Consider the following 22,405-nt stretch of genomic DNA (forward strand, 5'->3'; position numbering starts at 1 on the left):
CAATTTCGGCATACAGTTTGGCTTTTAAAACATCTCTGATATCTATTCCACTGTGTTGGATAAACAAATACTTACTATATGCACATCCAAACACCTCGATTCGCATTCCAATTCTGCCCTTGGGGTTCCACTCTAGAGGGATGAAGCGCAGAAATCTGGCTTTGATAGAAGGCTGGAGTCTGTAGTACACAACACTGTCTGCATTTGCATTTCCTACAAATCCCTAGAAGGAAAGAGCAAGAAGGAAATCAGTGCATCTGGGAGAGTATCCATTTCACTTTGTCCCCTAAAATGCCAATAAGCAGTGTCTGATTTACTTTTTAACTTATAAAATGGCAAACTTTTTAAAGAAGATCATATTATTAACAGTTATATCATAATGTTTCATCTGCAGAAGTTACTATAGTCTAAACTGCTTTCTATATAGCAGTTTAAATCCCACCATCTGCATGAAGTCAGCTTTCACTGTGAAACCCCCAGTAAAGTTTGTTTCTATGAAGTGCAGATGAAAATCAAAGTTATTGACATGAACAGTGAGAACATCCTCTTGTATTCAAAAACTAGAATCAGATTTGGCATAGAAGGTGCTCATGTAGTTGATGAATGAGTAAGGTTAAGACTTGTCTCTACTGTTTCACTTTTTCATCTTACTCAGCAACATAAATGAAAGTATCACCAGACATTCAAGTCAGAGCTACACTCTGAGAATAGGCTGTTAAACTTCATTCACCACACAGCTAGATACACACATTAAAAACTGTTGTTACGTGTCATTTTTATTCAATAGAAAAAATAATAAAGTAAAAGTATTTGTATTTAAAAAATTGTGAAGGGAAACTGGAATCAATAATAATTTGGAAAGACCTGAAATTAGACTGACAGACTCTAGAATCTGAAAGCTATAAAGACCATAGGAATGTTGCTAAGCTAGTACCATCAAATTGCAAATGAGGAAATTAAATGTCAAAATAGCAAAAAACAAACAAACAAACAAACAAAAAAAAACCTCTGGTTTTGCAAAACTGTTATACAGTATGACCAGGAGCAATATTCCTTTCACGATATCAGGATGCATCTACCTAACACCTGCAAAACTCTCACTCAAACAGCTTTTATTTTCTCCTTCATGATATATGGTAAAGCTGCATACATGAAAAAGTTAGGATGAGACAGAAATTGTTCTCAATAATTGACATTTAACTTTTAAATTTTTTATTTCATCTTCTCTTTGTCCTCTTCCACCTCTTCTTTCTCTTCCACCTTTCTGTTCGCCTTCTCTTCCCCTCCTCCTCCTCCTTTTTTTGTTTAACTGTAACAATCAAGACATGCAACAAAATAAGGGATCTTATTGTGATCGATCCAGCCACGTGGTAGGTCCCCTTACCATGACTCGGTCACCAAATGAGGTCACCCTCGTGTAGACCATACCAGACAAAGCCAGTATTTCAGTAACGCCAATCCCCAGGGAATCTATCCATTTGTCTCCTTTTCTTTCTACTTCACTAATAAGCATTTACCAAAATATTTTCTAACACAGTAAAAAAATAATAATAATAATAAAGTTGGGTTTTTCATAGTCAAATTAATTTGATTTGATTCCCCTTATCCCCCAATGCCCCAAATATCTCATACACCCAATTTTCAGGCTCACACAAAATAGGCAGTTCTGTGACAGTGTCTTCAAATTATATCCCAAATCGGGGCATCTCCCTTCATCTCAGCTATGACCACCCAGTTCAATAAAGCAGTATCTCACCAGAACTACTTCAATGGCCTCCTCCTCATCTTTTCAGCCTTCTGTTTCCCATGCCCATGCTCAACCATATCCCTAATCTCGTTCCCTCTGAGCAGGCAGTACGGTTTTTAAAGGTAAAGTGAACTATGTTACCCTCACTGCCTCCTTTACCACTTAGAACAAAATCCGAATTCCTTATCAGACTTTGACACCATCTTTGGCCACCTCCTCCACAACGCTTGAAGCACAGGGAGCCTCCGTGTAGAAATCAAGTTCAGCCCTCCTGAGCGCCTTTACACCAGTTGTTCATTACCCTCTGAAAGTTCTGCCCTTACGATCTTGGCACAACCAGCTCCTCTTGGCATCTCAGGCTTTGTTCTAAAGAGCACCTCCTAAGACGGGCCCTTTCTGATCCCTCAGCTTCTGAAAGAGTGTACCTGGCACCCTGGCATCTTATCTTTCTGTTTTATTTTCTTCATATCACTCACTATTTGGGGATCTTTTTTGATTATTTGTTTATCTTCCCGCCCCCGCCCAGAAGATAAGCTCTGTAAAGCATGGACTTTTACTCACCTTCCTTCCATAGTATCTAGAACATGGCTTGCCTCAAAGTTGTTCTCAACAAAATATTTGTTGGATGTGTATGTTTGGGCAACACTGGGCTTAAAAACAAACCAAAGTTCAACAAGTTTCTTGACTATAGTATCTCTCTGAACACATCAATGAGAAGGTACACATGAGCACTACATCTCCTAAGGGAGCAACAGTTATCCAGCATGTTTGGAATCTATTAGCCCCATATTCTTGGCTAGTATTTCCCAGAATATAAACATAATCGTTTAATCCCATAGATATTTGGACTCTAATAACCAGACACTTCTAGAATGCTCCATCCTATTCCACCAGTCGAGGATCTGGTATAAAAGGTTAACTGTGTTACATTACCTAATATCCATCCACACTTCATATTTAGCACACCAGGGTCTCCTTTTCTGTCAAAACCATGCACATTTGCCTGAAAATGTCCATTTATACCAATCTTTTCTTTAGAATGGCTGATGAAGGACAGTTTCATTTTAGACGGTATTTCCCAAACCTGAATGACATATTAAACATCCCAGTGCTCAGACTGGGCATTGTTGTACATGTATGTGTGCATGTCTGATTCTTTATAGGCTCTCCAAGTCAGGGTAATGTGTCTCCAAGGTTGAGGACCACGTTTATAGATATTCAATCCTAATCCGACTTTCTTATACTTCTGATTCTATTTTCCTGGGTACCACTGGCAAGTTAATACAATACCTAATTATGATTTCTTGCAGAGAACAGCTGGATGATGAATTAGATAGCCCTCCAAATTATCTCGCATTTTTCCAAAATTAATATATGTTCACAGATTGAGATAGATGGCACTATGATGATCTCAGTATTTTATGGGATTGGGAGAAAAGATATAGGTGACAGTGGCTACAGATAGGCAAATGGGAAGAGGACATCTGTAAGTGGAAGCCTTTCACAGTTTATGTGATCAATTTATGAGTTATTTGAATTTTGAGAACATAAAGAAGAAATTAAATTAAATTACCTGGTTTGTATAAGTTATAAAAACATCTGGCAACATTCAAAATTTTAAGTGATTATTTCTTACAAGGGATAAGGGACATTGTGAGGTGGGGAATATGAGATTTTAACTTAGTACAGTTTATTCTAGCATGTACTAATTTTACAATAACTAGCAAAATAAAGTAACACATATACACGTAAGTGTGTACAATGACAGAACAGGCAGAAATATCATTTAGTAATGCTTTGGGTACCTTAAATAGCATTCTAATATCAATAACATTGGGAAAACATGCACCATTACTACTAATTAAATATATTTAACTGAACAATAATATTTGCATTTTTTGCTCCATGTGTTGATAACTTAAAACATAAGATAACAAAGATTCTGTTGTGGAATTCAGTAATCTAACAGGAATTTTTTTATAATGTCTATGACTGAGACAGGAATTGATGCCATGTTACTTTATAAATGAAAAGTCAAATGCATACTAATATTCCTAATGTAATTCCGTTGCCTAAGAGACTTTTCTCAATTTGATGTAAGGTTTTTTCATATCATTATAATTCATAAAGGAATGCATGAATTTAAACATCTCATTCTCTTTTGAAAAAATAATTTTATTATGAGAATGTATATGTCTTCCCTTATATTACAGATTCTGAACTTTAGTGTGGGTCCACATGACCTGAGGTATTGTCATGCACTACATCCGTGGGAGAGGCTTTAGAATCTGCATTTCAATGCAGGTCAGACTGATTTGTGCTTTTGGTCTTTGGCCTTCAGGCTTGTGGATAAATCGTGCTCTTTTCCCCTTCCTATTTTATCTTAAGATTTTTCAGAGAGAGAAAAGGTTTTAGGAGAAGAGTTCACTAGGGTTAACTTCCAAAAGCAGGAATAAATAACAAAGGTCTTTTGTGCTATCAATCGGACTGCCTTCAACATGAAAGGTTGTCTCAACATCAGACACAGCAGAAACACATATTATGTAGTTTTAATACTTGCCTCAAGGCTGTGAAGTATTTTTCTGCCCACCATAAAACTGAAGATAACAAAAATTATAGAGGCTATATGCCTAGAACCACATAGCTAGAAAGTGACAGAGTGAGTAAGGATTTAATTCCATACTTGTCAGAATCAAAAGCCCGTAATTTAGCTAAGCATCAAAAGGCCTCACTCTTATAGGACATGAAAGCAAACAACCTACCCTAGAGGAAACCTGATATTTTATCTGAGGTGTTTTTTTTTCCTTTTTCTCATAATTATATTTAAAATCTTTGACACATTTGAAATTAATGCAACTTAGATTATTACTGGCTGGGACATACCTCTTCCAGTTGATTTTGCAGACAATAGGATTGTTCCATTAACTTTATATTTTCTCAAAATTAAAAGACAAACATTCAATCATCAATAGGATACTTTCATATAAATGGTAACCTCCTAGTAGATCCATAATATAAAAGAATATGCCATCAGATCATCAAATATATGAAATATCTAAAAGTAAAATTAAGGTGATGTGTCTTATGTGATAAAAATCAAAAGCCTTAATTATATTTTTCTTCAAGACTTGATAACTTTCAAACTCAATGAGGTGTTCATAGATGGGTTTAGAAATGTATTCTAACCAAGATAATTTATGGAGTTAATGAATTAAAGTTTCTCACAGGATTTTAAGTATTTTCATAGTGATTCTAAAGTTTATGAAGAAGTATAATAGCATTAATTTCTTTTGCAAATAGTAATTGAGCAATTCATCTATGAAAGCCAAGATGCATAAAGGAAGATAGCCATCTGGCAGTTCATAAGGGGCTCAAAACATGGCTGTAATAAATCAGAAACATGGGACCGGTTCCATGCTGTTATATAGCAGACTTGTACTTACACATAAAGTCGTCCAGCTCCCACCAAAATAAATAGTAACATGAGTAGAAATTCAACACAACAAACAGGCAAACAATAAAATCCTCTGACCTCCCTTATTCATGTGACTTACACATGACCTTTTTTCCAAGTACAATTCATTTTGACACAGTCAGCTAATAGGCAGACACTAAATATATCACAGCAACATGCTGTCTAATGGAAATCAGCTCTTTATTTTATGATGTTGGTTATAAATCTTTACTAAGTATGCCTCCCATGAGATCAGGTCTAAGAAAAAGCAAAGAAAAATAAGAACTATCAAAAAATGGGCAATATGCTAGCATAAACCCAGATAAGATTAACATTTAAACATATTAGTATGCTGCATAAGACACTGTAACTATATCTAATGAAAGTTGATTCTATCTTGAGTGTGAATGGAATTTGTTTAACATAATGGAAGATCAGCAAGATAGTATAGCAGTCAAATCAGAAAGTTAAGTTTTGTTCTGCATATACAATAACACTCAATTTTCAAAATAAAAGAGTATAGAATTTTATTAATATCAAATCAGTTTCTATTATCTCTCTCAGAAAATATTCAATAGCTTTAAAATATTTATTTTGAGGGATACCAAATTATTAACAATAGTTCACTGAGGAACCACAAACCAGCCATCATATTAGAATCTGTGGAGGCACAAAGCTATAAAATCCACTGGTTAGGCCCTTCTAGTACAGAAGGGTTTGAATTCTCAAGACAGAAACATCAAAGGGAAAGAGAGAAAAAGTATATGAAAGATACATTCTTCACTGTAGTCGGTAACTACCGTTGCTGTTCACTGGCTCAGTCATGTCCGACTCTTGGCAATCCCATGGACTACAGCACTCCAGGCCTCCCTGTCCCTTAATAACTCCCAGAGCTTGCTCGAACTTATGTCCATTGAGTAGGTGATGCCATCCAACCATCTTATCCTCTGTCATCCCCTTCTCCTCCTGCCTTCAATCTTTCCCAGCATCAGGGTCTTTTCCAATGAGTCGGCTCCTCACATCAGGTGGCCAAAGTATTGAAGCTTCAGTTTCAGCATCAGTCCTTCCAATGAATATTCAGGGTTGATTTTCTTTAGGATTGACTGGTTTGATCTCCTTGCTGTCCAAGGGACCTGCAAGAGTCTTCTCCAACAACAAAGTTCGAAAGCATTCTTTATGGTCCAACTCTTACATCCATACGTGACTACTGGAAAAATCATAATTTTGACTATGCAGACCTTTGTCGGCAGAGTAATATCTCTGTTTTTTTAATATGCTGTCTAGGTCTGTCACAGCTTTTCGTCCAAGGAGCAAGTGTCTTTTAATTTCATGGCTTCAGTCACCATCTGCCTTGGTTTTTGAGCCCAAGTAAATAAAGTCTGTCACTGTTTCCATTGTTTCCCCATCTATTGGCCATGGAGTGATGGGACCAGATACCACGATCTCAACTACTGCTGAGATACAGTAATAAACTGTTACATGGCTGATATATGGACATACATTTATATTAGGGTAATACATGTATAATTTTGTAGAAGATTAAAATTTGATTGAGATGCAAAATAACTTTTGACTAAAAACTGATTATATTAAGGTAATGGTAGATCAGGAGATTCTGAACAACTTTCCTGCTAAAAGCTGTACAAAATGAGAAACAGGAAGTAAAGATCTAAAAGACAATAAAATATTAAATGTCCAAGATTTGGAAGAAGAACAGCCAAAGAGACCAGCCCTGCCTTTGGGACCCTTTTTTTCCTCTTTAGGTGACCTAAGGATTTCTAAAGAGAAGAAACTGAACAGACCTTTGGACAACTTCACAGAGTTAAAGATTAAAATTTAGTTCTGGAGCCCTCAAGGGCATGAATATCCCATAAGCTTCTAAGGGGTTTGTGTCAAAACTTTGAGCATCTACAGCTAAGAATAAATGTTAAGACCAAGAGAGACAATTCCCCACAGGAATGAAAATTCAGCTTTCCGTTTTCTCCACCTGTGAGATTACATGACAGTCAGAGAGGTCTCATGCTCCTTGCTGCCTGCAGGAGCAACTGTAATTATACTCTGTAGGAAGATATCCTTCTAGATCTCAAATTATCTGTTCAATTCTTCATATATAATGTCCTACGTCTATGGGGTCGCACAGAGTCGGACACGACTGAAGCGACTTAGCAGCAGCAGCAGCACACACAATAGAAAGTAATAAAACATCAGCAAAAATTGTTCTTAAAGGAAATTTATAGTCTTGAACATGCACACAGGTTAGTGAATAGGAAAAGAAGGCATCAGCTATGTTATTTAAAGAATTGGGAAACCATCACTCTATAGAACAAGAAATTGGGGCAAACTGAAAATCAATAAGTTTTCTGAGACCCATCAGAAACTTGAGATTACATGGTGCTGTGTACTGAGTTGTGTTCCTCCAAAAGCATGTGGGTTGAAGCCCTACCCACTTCCATTGTGATAGTTTTGGGAGGTGGGGACTTTGGGAAGTACTTAGGTTTAGAGGAAGTCATGAGGGTGGGGACCCCATGATGGGGTTAGCATCCTTACAAGATGAGGAAGACAGACCAGAGCTTTCTCTCACTCTGTCAGGTGAGGACACAGCAAGAAGGCTGATGTCTGCAAACCATGAAGGCTCGTCACGAGGAACTAAGTCAGCCAGCACCTTAACCTTGGACTTCCTAACTTCCAGAACTGTGAGAAATAAATGCCTGTTTTTTGAGCCACCCAGCCTATGGCATTTTGTTATAGCAGCTTGAGCTGACTAATACACATGGCAAACCACACCTCTGAGATCCGGAGAGAGAAGGTCACCCAAAGAGAGCAGAAATCTGTCCATCTGCTGGTGCCATAAGGTGATAGGAGCTCCCATGGTAATCTTGATGAACTGATAGAGGCCGAGTGTGGACTAGCATGAGAGTGAGAAACTCTTGAGGCCTTGTCACAGAGCTCAGATAGTTTCCTAGAGGGAAAGCCCACAGTAATGCTCTGCGATGATCAGAAAAACAAAAAAATTCTTCTTGGCTCTAGCAAGGAAGGGTAAGGGTAATCATTGCTACACTCAGAGTGATCTACCATCCAGGGGAAAAAACTGCCAGAGCCTATTCCCTGATGGCTCAGTGGATAAAGGATCCACCTTCAGTGCAGCAGACTTGGGTTTGATCCCTGGGTCAGGAAGATCCCCTGGAGAAGAAAATGGCAACCCACTCTGGTATTCTTACCTGGAAAATCCCTTGGACAGAGGAGCCTGGCAGGCGATACAGTCTATGGGGTCACAAAGAGTCAGACACTACTAAGCACACAACCTCCCAAGGACCTCTAGAAATACTAGTGAAGGTCACAGTTTTAAGACAAAGTAAAGCACTGACATTTAATCACAATATTGGAGAACGCTCTCATTCTATCTCATCATACCACCAATGCCAACAGGACTCCAGTATAATAATATTGGATAACAACTGAGAAAAATGCAAAACCCAGACCACCTCTGAAGAGGATGCTGAAGTCAAAGGAGAGGCAAAAACAAGGGTACTGGATGAATCTGAAGTCTATGGCACCTATACCATGTATGAAAAACATTAAATACATCCCAGTTTCTAGCCAGATTAATATAAATTCTCACACGAAAGACCTATTTACCTCAGTTCCCATGACTAGACACAAAACGTCCAAATTCCAACAAAAAGTTGCAAGGCAGGCCAACAGCAAGACAATCAACAAAACTTAATGACAATCACCATCAGGTTCACATATCTTACAGATGTTTGAATTATCAGACTGGAAATTTTAAAAAATTATGATGAATATGGTAAGGACTCTAATGGAAAAAGTGGACAACATGCAAGAACACATGGGTAATGTCAGCAGAGACATAAAAATCTAAGAATGAACCAAAGATTTCAAAATATTTAGAAATCAAAAACACTGTAACAGAAATGAAGAGTATCTTAATGGGTACACTGATACATTCAACGTAGCCAAAGAAAGAATCAGTGAGCTTGAAGATAAGAAAATACAAACTCCCCAAATTGTATTGCAAAGAGGAAAAAAAGTGGGAGGGAATATCCAATAACCATAGGATAACTGTAAAAGTTGTAACATATGCATAAATAGAATGAAGAAGGTGAGTAGAGAGAATGGAGCTGAAAAAATATTTGAAATAATAATGGCCAATGAGTTTCTAAAATTAGTGACAGACACAAGGTCCAAGAAGTTCACAGAATAATAAGCAGGTTAGAAATCAAAATAAAAACTATATTTAGTCATACACATTCAAACTGCAGTAAAGCAAAACTAAGGAGAACATTTTGAAAGAAGCCAGAGGAAAACAAATACCTTACCTTTAGAAGAACAAGAATACAAACTACATTGGACATCAGAAATTATATCAGAAATCATACAAGCCAGTAGAGACTGGAGTGAAACATTTAAAGTGTTGAAAGAAGTGAAAATAATCTTAGAATTCTATATCCAGAGAAACTATCCTTCAAAACTAAATGAGAAATAAAGATTTTCTCAGACAAAAGCTGATGATATTAACAACTAGTAGACCTGCTCTGCAAGAAATATTTAAAAGAAGTTCTTCAGACAAAGGAAATGATATATGTCAGAAACCTCGACCTACGTAAAGAGAGGAAGAGTATTTGAGAAAGAATAAGAGAAGGTAAGATAAACTTATTTTTCTTATTCTTAATTTCAAGATAACTGTTTAAAGAAACAACTCGTGCTAAGTTGCCTCAGTCATGTCCAACTCTGTGCGACCCCATGGACCGTAGCCTGCCAGGCGTCTCTGTCCATGGAATTCTCCAGGCAAGAATAGAGGAGTGGGTTGCCATGCCCTTCTCCAGAGGATCTCCCCAACCCAGGGATTGAACCCACGTCTCTTATGTTTCCTGCATCAGCAGGTGGGTTCTTTACCACTAGCACAACCTAGGAAGCCCCAAAGAAACAATAGGAAGAGATAAAACAGAATCCTGCAAAATGCTCAATTAAATTCAAATCAGGCATTTAAAAGAAGGACAACATGAAAAAGAAAAGAGGGGAACAAAAAACATAAGACAGGGCTTCCCTGGTGGCTGTGGAAAAGAATCTGCCTGCCAATGCAGGAGACACAGGTTCGATCCCTGATGTGGGAAGATCCCACATGTTGCAGAGCAATAGGCCTGTGTGCCACAACTATTGAACCTGCAACCGTTGAGTGTATGTGTCACAACTACTGGGCCCATGCACCCTAGAGCCCGTGCTCTGCAGCAAGGGGGACCACCGCAATGAGGAGCCTGTGCACCACAGCTATGGAGCGGTCCTCGCTCGCCGCATCTAGAAGAGGCCCTCACACAGCAACAAAGACCCAGCGTCGCCAAAAATAAAAAAACAAAAACACAATACAAATACAACACATAGAAAAGAGATGCAAATGTGATAGATAATATTAATCCAAATATATCAATAAGCACTTTAAAAGTGGATCTAAATATGCTGCTTAAAACACAGAGATCTTCAGAGTATAAAGGCGTATAAAGGATGACCAGATCCAGCCATTTGCTATCTATAAGAAATCTATTTTAAATGAAAGACTAAAACTAGATTAAAAGTAAAGAGATAGAGAAAGATAAACCATGTTAATCTCAAAAATTCATAAATAGCAAAATTAAAGCCACCAGATCAATAAAATAGTAATCAGGAAGAGTTGATTGTGCATGTTAAGAACAGGTTAGAACTGGATGCTTGCAACCTCAAAACTAATATGAAGCTCAGAGGCACAACGTTACAGAACGGCTTATAAAGTGAAAAAATGAGGAAGTGGTTTAACCTTTATGGTGATTGGTTATTACAGTGAGGGTTTCTAGAGGGGAGCGGATTGATCAAAAGTGATTATTTAATACCGTGTTAAGGAAGATGACTTAAGTTTCTTTTATGATTATCAGAGGCATTTACAAGAAGTAAACTAAGTTAAGTTTTGCTTATGCACATGAAGTAGGCTAGATTTAGTTTTGCTTATGTGGCTTAAATGGTTTTGTCTCCTCAGGGAATTTTCAAGTTTGGTGTTCATTTTATATTTTACTTTTTACAGTAATGCTAAATCTAAATAAACCTAGAATAGCTATATTAATTTCAGGCAAAGCAGACTTCAGAAAAAGGAAGATTATCATTGATAAGTAGGCACATTGCATAATGACAAAATGATCAATCTTCCAAGATGGCTTAACATTCCTCTATGCATATGGACCTAACAGCAGAGTCCAAACATATGAGGCAAACACTGACAGAACAATAAGGAGAAATAGGCAAATCCATTATAATAGTTGGACTAATTGATACATCAAGGAGGAAGAAAAACAGCAAGAATATAAAAGACCCATATCACTATTAATCAACTGGATCTAATGGACGTTTTAGACTATTCCAGCCAACAATATCAGAAACAGTCCTCTCAAGTTCATGAAGCATGGGCCCTCACAAATTTAAAAGAATACAAATCATACAAAGTATGCTCTCAAATTACAATAGAATTCAACTATTAATCAGTAACAGAAAGATAGCTAGAAAGTCACCAAATGTTTGAAAATAACCCAAGTTGAAGCAGAAATCCCAAGTCAAATTTTTAAAAACTGATCTAAATGAAAATACAATTTATCAAAATCTGTGGGGTACAGCAGCATTTTTAGCATTAAAAGTATGTATTGGAAACAATAAAGATCTAAATAAATAAGCTTCTATCTTAGGGAACTAAAGGGTATAGAGCAATTTAAGTCTAAAATAAGAAGAGAAGAAGTAATAAAAATGTATACCACAAATTATTACAATAGAAAACAGAATGCATTAGAGAAAATCAACAAAACCAAAAGCTGGTTCTTTGAAAAATTTGCTAAAGTTGATAAATCTCTAGTCATGCTGTCCAAGAAAAAAAGAGTGAGAAGACCCAAATTATCAATATCACAAGTGGAATAGAAGTCACTGCTATTGAGCACATGGACATCAAAAGAAGGAAGGAGAAGATTAATGAGCTGAGGATGAATGCAGACACCAGGAAAAATACAGTAAGTTAAAACCAAGGAGGAAACAGGAAGTAGATAATAAAAATAAGGCTTCAAAGGACATTTATTTAATTTTTGAAGTATGGTTGATTTACAACATTGTGCCAATCTTTGCTATGCAGAAAAGTGATTCAGTTATATGCATACATATACTTTTATTATATTATTTTCCAATATGGTTTATCACAGGATATTGAGGACAGTTCCCTGTGCTATTCAGCAGAACCTGTTGTTCTCCATTCTAAATGGAATAGTTTGCATTTACCAACTCAAACTCCCAGTTCATCCATCACCCTTTCCCCCTCCCCCTTGGAAACCACAAGTCTGTTCTGTATCAGTCTGTTTCTGTTTTATAGATAGGTTCATTTGTGCCACAGTTTAGATTCTACATATAAATGATATTACATGGTATTTGTCTTAAGGTTTTGAAGGACATTTAGATGAAAAAAAAACAAAACAAAACCACTAGCTAGACCGATCAAGGAAAAGAGACACAACCAACATCCGGAATGCAAAAGAGCATTTTACCATGATCCTACACACATGAGAATGATAATAAGTGGATATTTGGAATAATTTTATGTCAATAATTTTAAAGATTAAATAGACACATTCAAAACTGTAATTTAGCAAAGCAGGTGAGAAACAGGAAAATCTGAGCTGCCTATATATAAGCAAAACTAAATCTACAATTTAAAAATGTTCCCACGCAGAAAACTTCAGTCCCTTTTGTTTCCCCTAATGAATTCTTCTAAATATTTAAGGATATAACAACACAAGAATCATCTAAGCAATTCAAAAAGTAGAAAAGCAGAATGTTTCCCAGTTTGTTTTGTGAGGCTAGCGTAACTGTGATATCAAAATCTGACCAAACAAAAAACTTGTAAGGAGGAAAACAAAAGCCAATCTTATTAAAACACAGATCTCACAATCCTTAAAAGATACTTGCAATATTATATTATGACATAAAAATAAAGAAAAGGTATAATAGGTCAAAATGCAATCAAGTTTATTTCAGGACTATAAGGAGTGCTTAACATTTAAAAACTCTTCAATGTAATTAATCAAGTTGAAGAAAACATAGTCTTCTAGATAAATGCAGAAAGAGTCTTTGATTAAATTCAACAATTAAACAAGGTTAAAACCTTTAGCCAAGTAGGGAATTTCTAACTCGTAAAGGATATCTACTAAAGTCTTACAGTCAACATCACATATAGGACAAGATTCTGAGAGCTGTTCAAGAATTTGAGTCCCAGGCAAGCATGTTGTCTACAGACCCATCAATTCAACATGCAGTGAATATTCTAATTAGTACAGTGAAAGTGAAATTCGCTCAGTTGTGTCTGACTCTGATCCCATGGACTGTAGCCTGCCAGGCTTCTCTGTCCATGGAATTCTTCATACTGGAGTGGGTAGCCGTACCCTTCTCCAGGGGATCTTCCCCACTCAGGGTTCAAACCCAGGTCTCCCACATTGCAGGTGGATTCTTTACCGTCTGAGCCACCAGGGAAGCTCAAGAATACTGGAGAAAGACGGTAACGATAACCCTATATGCAAGATAGCAAAAGAGACACAGATGTATAGAACAGTCTTTTGGACTTTGTGGGAGAGGGCAAGGGTGGGATGATTTGGGAGAATGGCATTGAAACATGTATATTATCATATGTGAAACGAATCGTCCGTCCAGGTTCGATGCATGAGACAGGGTGCTCGGGGCTGGTGTACTGGGATGACCCAGGGGGATGGGATGGGGAGGAAGGCAGGAGGGGGGATTCAGTATGGGGAACACATGTACACCCGTGGCAGATTCATGTCAATGTATGGCAAAAACCACTACAATATTGTAAAGTAATTAGCCTCCAATTAAAATAAATAAATTTTTTAAAAATCCATTAAAAAAAAAAAGAATACTGGAGTGGCTAGACTACCCCTTCTCCACAGGATCTTCCGACCCAGGAATTGAACCAGGGTCTCCTGCATTAGAGGCAGATTCTTTACCAGCTGAGCTACCAGGGAAGCCTAATTAGTACAATAAGGTAACAAAAATGTTTAACAAGTAATAAGGATTGGAAAGGAAAAAATAAAACTGCTATTATTCATAGGCTGCATGATTGTATACGTATAATTTTTTTATGCCCATAGTTTAGCAAATCCACTGGGTAAAAGTCTATATATAAATATGAACTGAAGTTACACATCTATTAAAAGAGCTAAAATCCAGGACACTAACAACACTAAATACTGGAAAGGATGTGGAGCAATAAGAACGCTCACACATTCTTAGTAGAAATACAAACAGACAGGAATCACCAAGATATTTATGAAGAAAAACAAAGTCAGAGGATTTTCTTTACTGAATGTGAAGTCTTAACAACGTGATCCAAAAGAAAAAAAAGAGAGAGAGAGAATGTCATACTGACAGAGAGTTACGCAGATAGAACAACGGAACAGAATACAGACTGAACACACACGCACAATAAATTTTGAAAATGTTTGCAATGCAGAGCATTTACAAAAAGAAACAAACAACTTCTTTTAAGTGCATAGTGCCAGGCCAATCAAATATCAACTCTGGGGGAAAAAAGAAGAACAAACGTAATGGAAGACCTGTTGACTACTACTTGAAATCATAGGCAGAAATGAATTCCAGGAAGAATGTAGGCCTACATGGGAAACACAAAACAATAAAGCTACTAGAAGACAGCACAGCTGACTTCACAACTTCACATCTTCACAACTCTGAGGAGCACAAGTATTTCTCAAACGTAATGCCAAAGGCACAAACCATAGGAGGAAAGACGACAAACCCAAATCTATTGAGTTTAAGAATGTCTGTTCGTTTTTAAGATGTTGTTAAAACAGTGGAAAGAGAAGCCACAGAATAAGAGAAGCGATTTTCCAGTATATTAGTAGCCAGAATATACAGAGGACTACAAAGCACTAAGGAAAAGAGGAATTAAAAAAATATCTAAACAACTAACAAATCTAGACAAGTGTCCAACCTCATTAGTCATGGAAGTATTGCAAATTTAAACCAGTGTGAGAATTCTACACGTCAAGTAGGTTGGCCAAAATCAAGGGAAACATTAAAAAGTGAAAATAAAATAAAGCTGACAATATCAAGTGTTGTCAAGAATGTCGAGCAAATGGAATTTTCATACACTATTGCTGAGAGTGTAAATTAGCACAATCTCCATAAAAAGCCTTTCACATATTACACTAAGTTCTAACTAAAGTTCAACATATACTTATTTAAGGCACCAGCAATTCCACTCTGAAGAAAGCACCCTACTGAAAAGCAGACATTGTGTACCAAAAGACATGCATATTCCTCAAGTATTCCTCAGAAGAGTCCCAAAATACAACTCACATATCTATTTGCAGAATGGATAAACAAATTTAGACATAGCCACATAATGAAATGTTGTAAAGCAATGAAAAGTAGTCAGTTACACCTATACACCACAGCACGGTATTTAACAAGCATGTTAACCCAAGAAGCCAAGAGAAAAATATATACACATTGCATGATCCCTTTTGTACATAGTTCAAAACTGGCATTCATAGTCATGACAGTGAATAGTTTGGGAGAAGAGGGAGGCAGTAGTGATCAGGAAAGGATGAGAGGAGGAGTCTGAGATCCTGTAACATTCTTGCTGCTGATGTGTGTGCATGCTCAGTCACAGTCGTGTCTGACTCTGCAACCCCACGGACTGTAGCCCACCAGGCTCCTCTGTCCATAGGATTTTCCAGGCAAGAATACTGGAGCAGGTTGCTATTTCCTCCTCTAGGGAGGGATCTTCCTGACCCAGGGACTGAATCTGCATCTCCTGCATTGGCAGGTGGATTCTTTACCAATGAGCCACCTGGGAAGTCCTGTAATGTTCTTGGCCTTTGTAATATTTAGATAACTGCGTATTTGATCATTCATGAGCTGCATACATAATGCCTTTTGCCTTTTTCTGGATGTGTGTTGTTCTTCAACATAAAAATAAATGAAAATAATCTTGGAAACTATGAAAAAGAAATATGTCCTTAATGCTTTAAGAGATAGTTCAGTGAACACAATCGAGATTTAAATTTGCATATATTTATCTAAAAGCAAAAATAAAAAATTGTAAAGAATACCTCATTAAAATTGTATTTTTCACTCTTGTGCTTTTTTATATAGATCATTAAGAACATCATGAGAAGTACCTTTCAACTTTGGATTTTAGATATCATATGATTTATCATGCATTATACCATAATGAGCCCCATTAGCATCTTTCCTTTACTATTAATATTACAAAGAATAATGGCATTCCTATGACCATTACCATTAAAAAAACTATTATTCAGTGATAAAACTATTTAGTTTTCTATTAGAGATATTATAAAATTTAAAGTAAAATATTCCTCACTTACTTCTATATTCTATTAATGTTTTTATACAGACTTTCTAATATATTGATTAATCTTCAGAGTACTTTAAAATGGCATTTATTTATTAGATGAATCGCTAATAGTTCTCTCAGTTAGGAACTTATATATGTGTTTTAGAAAGATACAAAATAATCAACCAGTCTTTTCAGCAGAATACAATAAAATATCCACCTATTATATTTAATTTGAAAAGTTGAAATGTTTAATCAGTTCTTACTGTTCAATCAGTTCTTATTGCTTCTTATAGTTTTAGAGTCAATGGATTTCATTTCGGCCTCTGAAGCCATTCCTTATTTAATACAAATTAAGTACGTTATATTATTATTAGATATACATTAATGCATTAATGCATATATGCATTAATGTACATTGTAATGTACATTGTGATGTAAATTAAATATGATATACTTTAACTGGTTATCTTCACTTAGATCATACCCTAAACCTTCATAGAAGCTTGTCACTCAGAAGCTGTGTAATTTTCTGAGGTCTTAGCAGGGTACAAAGATATTATAATGGACTCTAAATTCTTCTTTTTAAAGTCGGTGCCAATTTGATATTTAACCAAGTATTTTTAGAACACAGAGATGAAACTACAATGCAGTATTATTTTGGGTAGTTTGACCTTCAGGTTCTATATAATTTGGTCACACAATTAAAGTTTCATTACACAGAAAGTCAACGGAGACACTACTTTATTTAGCAATAATGTAATCAGGGAGCATAAACCTGCAGACTTCCCTATCCCATTCTTCACCAAAGAGACAAACTCACCAGTCCTCTAGGAACAGAAAGTGAATAAATGCAAACAGCAGACATTGGGTTAGAGGGACTAGCACAAAAGTGTTTTATTTCAATCAATAATAACACCTGCCTATTTGCATTGCCTTTTGAAACTCTGTCAGATGTGACAAAATAACAAAACCAACCAGTAAATGGCTCACATACCCATGGGTACCTTGACATAGATAAATCTAACAAAGAATACAGAAAACTTGAACACCTTAATGCATATGCTCCATTTTTACTGCTAGGGTGTCTGAGATTTGGAAATAAATCTTTGCTTGACATAAAGATGACAAAAATTCATTTATTTCATGTTCAAATATCTCTTTAATCTTTGTAGACAACTTTTTAAAGCCTCAATAATCATAATTCCAACAACAACTGAAACATTGCTAATGTCTTCACCCCCTCTTCATAGAGCAAAACTAAAGATGTCCATCTATACTTTGATCTGGAGACTTGTCTTAGTTTTGCCCTGGTGAAACAAGATTATTGTGGCTCTTAATAGATAGGGACCTATCCCTTAATAGCTGGAGAAACTTCCATGAACTATATTTCTAAACTTCAGTTTCTTCATCTATAAATTGGAAAGGGAAATAATTACTCTCAAAGTTTGAAGTATGAATTATTAATAAGTAAAGTACAGAAATTAATATCTGCCTGGCTCACTGTAAGTTCTGCGGAAGTGCAGCTGTGGTTGGCGTGTGGTGGAGCCATTCAGTCCTCGCAGATGGCACACTGTCCCTGACAGCTAGTCTGACTGAATAGCATTATTTGGGTTTAATATCTGAGTCTTCCAGCCAAACAGCCCAAAGAGAAACAGCAGCTCCTCTAAATGTCCTTTGATCAAAGTGACAGTTCCATTTAGGAAACAAAGTATTCAAATAAACACTTATTTGAATGTAGTCGACAATATTTTTAACTTCAAGGCAAATATTATCAAGAAAGTACTTCTCAGAAAAGTTACTCAAATAAAAATAGTTTTCATTTCTTGAATGCAGAGTTTTATTTCTTTTAAAACTCACGTACCTTTGAATATAAATTTTGGGAATTATACTTCAGTTGGTGTAATTATACCACCACCCAGCAATAAGAGGTTCCTAGATGCCCATATTACTTTTGTTTCAAAGCAACTGAGATTAATGGATGAACATTTGAAAAATATTTCAACAGTATGTAATAAATTTAAACCAGATACTTTTACAGATACCTATATGTATCCTTGAAATCTATTTATAAAATAGACTGCATGTGATTTTAATGATATTCTTATTTTTTTTTGTAAGTCACTCAGTCATGTCTGACTCTTTGTGACCCATGTACTATATGGTCCACGGAATTCTCTAGGCCAGAATACTGGAATGGGTAGCCTTTCCCTTCTCCAGGAGATCTTCCCAACCCAGGAATCGAACCCAGGTCTCCCGCATTGCGGGCTGATTCTTTACCAGCTGAACCACAAGGGAAGCCCAAGAATACTAGAGTGGGTAGCCTATCCCTTCTCCAGTGGATCGTCCTGACCCAGGAATCGAACCGGGGTCTCCTGCAATGCAGGTGGATTCTTTACCAACTGAGCTATCAGGGAAGCCCAATGATATTCTCTAGGTTTTAAAATTCTACTTATTTGAATTTTAAGATAATACATTGTTTATAATATATAAAACAACCATAGTATTCCTTAAGGAACGAGATAAAATGCCTCCTTGCTTTCTATAGATAAAGAAAATAAAATGAATGAATCTGAGGGCAACCTCTCCTAGAATTCCAATGACATAGTAGCAGGGTTTATTACTTTACAGTTAGATAATATTTATCTCAACATGATATGTAGTGTAGAGTTTACTGTTCTACACATTCAAATTTTCCCTGAATTCTTCCATAACAGTCATGAATTCTTAGGCCACAATTAGGAATAAAGGAATGACAGACACAGTGACCTATTCTGGCCTTGTTCTCAGCTCAGGTATGAAAATCACGGTTCTATCAGGAGAGGAATAAACCTTTCCTCTGAACACGGGCTCCTCCAGCAATGCTTCGGGGACTCAGATCTCTACTGAGTGCCAGTACTGCACAGAGTACACGTGCAGAGAACAGGATCCAGCAACAACAGTTTTTATACGAACTTTATTTCTTACTAGACTCGGGTCTTAGAAAAGTTACAGTCTTTATTTGTATACTGAGAATAATAAAATGCAATTTTCAAGTTAACTGCTGGAAATTTGAAGACCAACTAGATATTTGATAATGTAAATGAATTACTGTTATTTTTTTTAGGTTCTGTTTTAAGAAAGGCTTTTGCCTGTCAGAGAGTCACACTGAAATAGTTAAGGATGAAAGGCTAGGATGTTGGTGTTGGCTTTGAAATACCGCAACAAGGGTAATATATGGGGGCAATGGATGGGATAGGATTATGCCATAATTTGATAGTTTGGGAATGTGTACAAAGGTGTTCATTTTGCTTTTCTTTTTATTTGTGTATATGGAATATATGCAGGCAGTGATTGTTGTGCAGATTAAATGAATTAATGTGTGTAAGAAGTTGAGTATATTTACAAGTTTATATTTCCTTTTATAATATTCTTATTGTAAGTATACATTTTGAAAGTTACCTATTGACAAGCAAGAGACATTTATTTTATGTAATCAACTTAAAACCTCTCATTGCACCACACACACAAAAAATACTGATTTATTTAGTAATCAAGACTGACTATATCTGATAAAATGATCCGTTTCTATATTGTACTCTTTAGTTAGGGAAAAAGGTGTAACCTGGGGACCATTTACATGTTATGCATAATGTTTCCAAAATAATTTATTTAGGCACTGATGATATTGAAAGGTGAAATTCTCCATTTTATTTTGCTCAGCAATTGACCACAGGGAAGGAGTGATCACTACGATAGTGTGGTTTTATGGAGGTCTCTAGAAAGTGACATAATGTCACCTTTTATAACATTATGGGTAAGTGCTCAGAGAGAATGACACTGAAGAAAATGCAGTTCTTCCGACAAGTAGCTCATTAACACATGCATTCAGGCAATCTACTAATTCTGTGTCATTTTCTATTCAGAATTCAAGAAATGAAATTATTTCCTTATTTGAAACACATGCTTTTATCATACATTTATCATAAAGTCTTCACCACAGTATCATCATCATATGTTCTGAAGTACTCAAAACACAAGTGTTTATATACAGCCCTCGCAAGTTGGGGGCTTCCCAGGTGGCTCAGTGGTAAAGAATCCACCAGCCAATGCAGAAGACTCAGGTTCCATCCCGGGGTCGGGAAGACCCCTGGAGAAAAGAATGGCAACCCAATCCAGTGTTCTTGCCTGGGAAATTCCAGGGACAGAGGAACCTGATGGGCTACAGTCCACGGGGTGGCAAAATAGACAGACACAACTGAGCGACTAAACAGCAGCAACAACTGTGCAAGCCTTATATTCAACCTTAAATTTCTAACATGTCTATTCACTGTGCTAGGTGATTTCACATGTATATTTAACACTTATTAAAATATTGACAGAGCCTTATACATAGACACCATGTATTGAGCAATTTAAAATGGTTAATCAATCATGGCAAACATCCAGCTATACTGGGAGATTCTAACTCAGCCCCTTGGTTAACCTTTTTCTGAGCTGTTTTGCTTCAGAAGTAGAATGATGTTGTTTAAAGAAAGTGCACTGAAGAAGGGAATCTTGTTTGGGTTCTTCCAAAGGTTAGATCTAAAGCATATTCTTAAACATACAGCCTGGCTGACTTCTTCATCTCCAACACAGTAATAATACCCAGAAGGCCCAAATCACAGCACTGCTGGAAAACAGTATTACTAAAGATGTTTGCTCTGCATGGGGCTGTGCAAATATGATGTATTGTTAAGCACACTGACTTACACTGTCTTAGTGTGAGCATGTCTAAAACCACTGGATTAAAATAATTTGTAATTTATACTACACGCTTTTGAAGATACTGAATTACTTTCAAGTCCAGAGCACTAAAATATAATTACCCTGGCACATGCACTTGAGGGAATATTATGAAGCAATTAAAATGGTGATTTTGCAGACTATTGAAAAATTAGCATGCTCTCTTCTTTACTTAAGTATGATACATGACTGTGTGAGCAGCATAATTATAAGTTAATTCAAAGTTAAGCACAATAAGAAAAGAATAAAGATGATACATTAAAGTTTTAATAGTGGTTTCTTAAGGGATAAACTTATAGATTTCTTTTTTTAACTTCTTCCATTTGGCAATTTTTAGCAATGTGATTATAATACTTAAAATAGAAATGTAAACAAAAAGGAAGGAGAAAAATACATTATTCTTTTTTTTATCCACTGTTAGTCTCTTGCCTTTTTCCAAATCCCCTTGTCCTGAACATTATCAATTTCCTGAGCATTATCCACTACAGTTTCTCTTGCTCTCTTCCCATAGGTTCCAACGATCTCAAAAGAATATCCCTTAACTTAATTTCAGTTATTGGCAATTTTACAATAACTCAATTCCCTAACTCTTTATAAATTTGCCTCTTGATAAATCATTTCGAAAATAAATCTAGTATTAATGAAGACAGAAAACTTCTTGAGGGAGCTTACTACTCTGCAGACCAAGTACAGCTTACTTTCCATGTGTTACCTCATTCCACCACCTTACCGTGAGACAGATGTACTTTTCCATCATTTTACAGAGAAGAGAACAAACTCTGCAAAGGTGAAGGGACATCCAAGATCACACAGTTAGCAAGTTAAGAGAGAAAAAACAAATACACTGTATGAACAGATGCTGAACAATATTATTTAATAAGAAATAAGATAAAACTTTGTGCTTAAAAGGCTGACACAATTCAGAAAGCTGGACAATTGCGTGTGTTGGCAGGAATGTGGACACACAGGGCCCTTCGTGTATTGCCGGTGAGAATGTGGACGGATACGGCTCCTCTTGAGTGCACCCTTGCAT

At 36.3% G+C, this 22,405-nt stretch overlaps 1 protein-coding gene across 11 annotated transcripts in view; it reads right to left on the reverse strand.

Annotated features, from left to right (window-relative positions):
- CNTNAP4 (contactin associated protein family member 4) overlaps positions 1 to 22,405 on the reverse strand; it is a 269,244-nt gene that overhangs the window by 127,396 nt on the left and 119,443 nt on the right. For all 11 annotated transcript variants that reach the window (XM_081508573.1, XM_081508581.1, XM_081508575.1 and 8 more), the window contains one exon: positions 76 to 223. In XM_081508573.1, coding sequence (XP_081364699.1) covers positions 76 to 223 — 148 coding nt within the window. The remainder of the gene's footprint in view (positions 1 to 75; positions 224 to 22,405) is intronic.

The sequence above is a fragment of the Giraffa tippelskirchi genome, chromosome 7 (genome assembly GCF_054371585.1).
Source record: "Giraffa tippelskirchi isolate mGirTip1 chromosome 7, T2T-mGirTip1v1.2.pri, whole genome shotgun sequence".
Taxonomy (NCBI): Eukaryota; Metazoa; Chordata; class Mammalia; order Artiodactyla; family Giraffidae; genus Giraffa; species Giraffa tippelskirchi.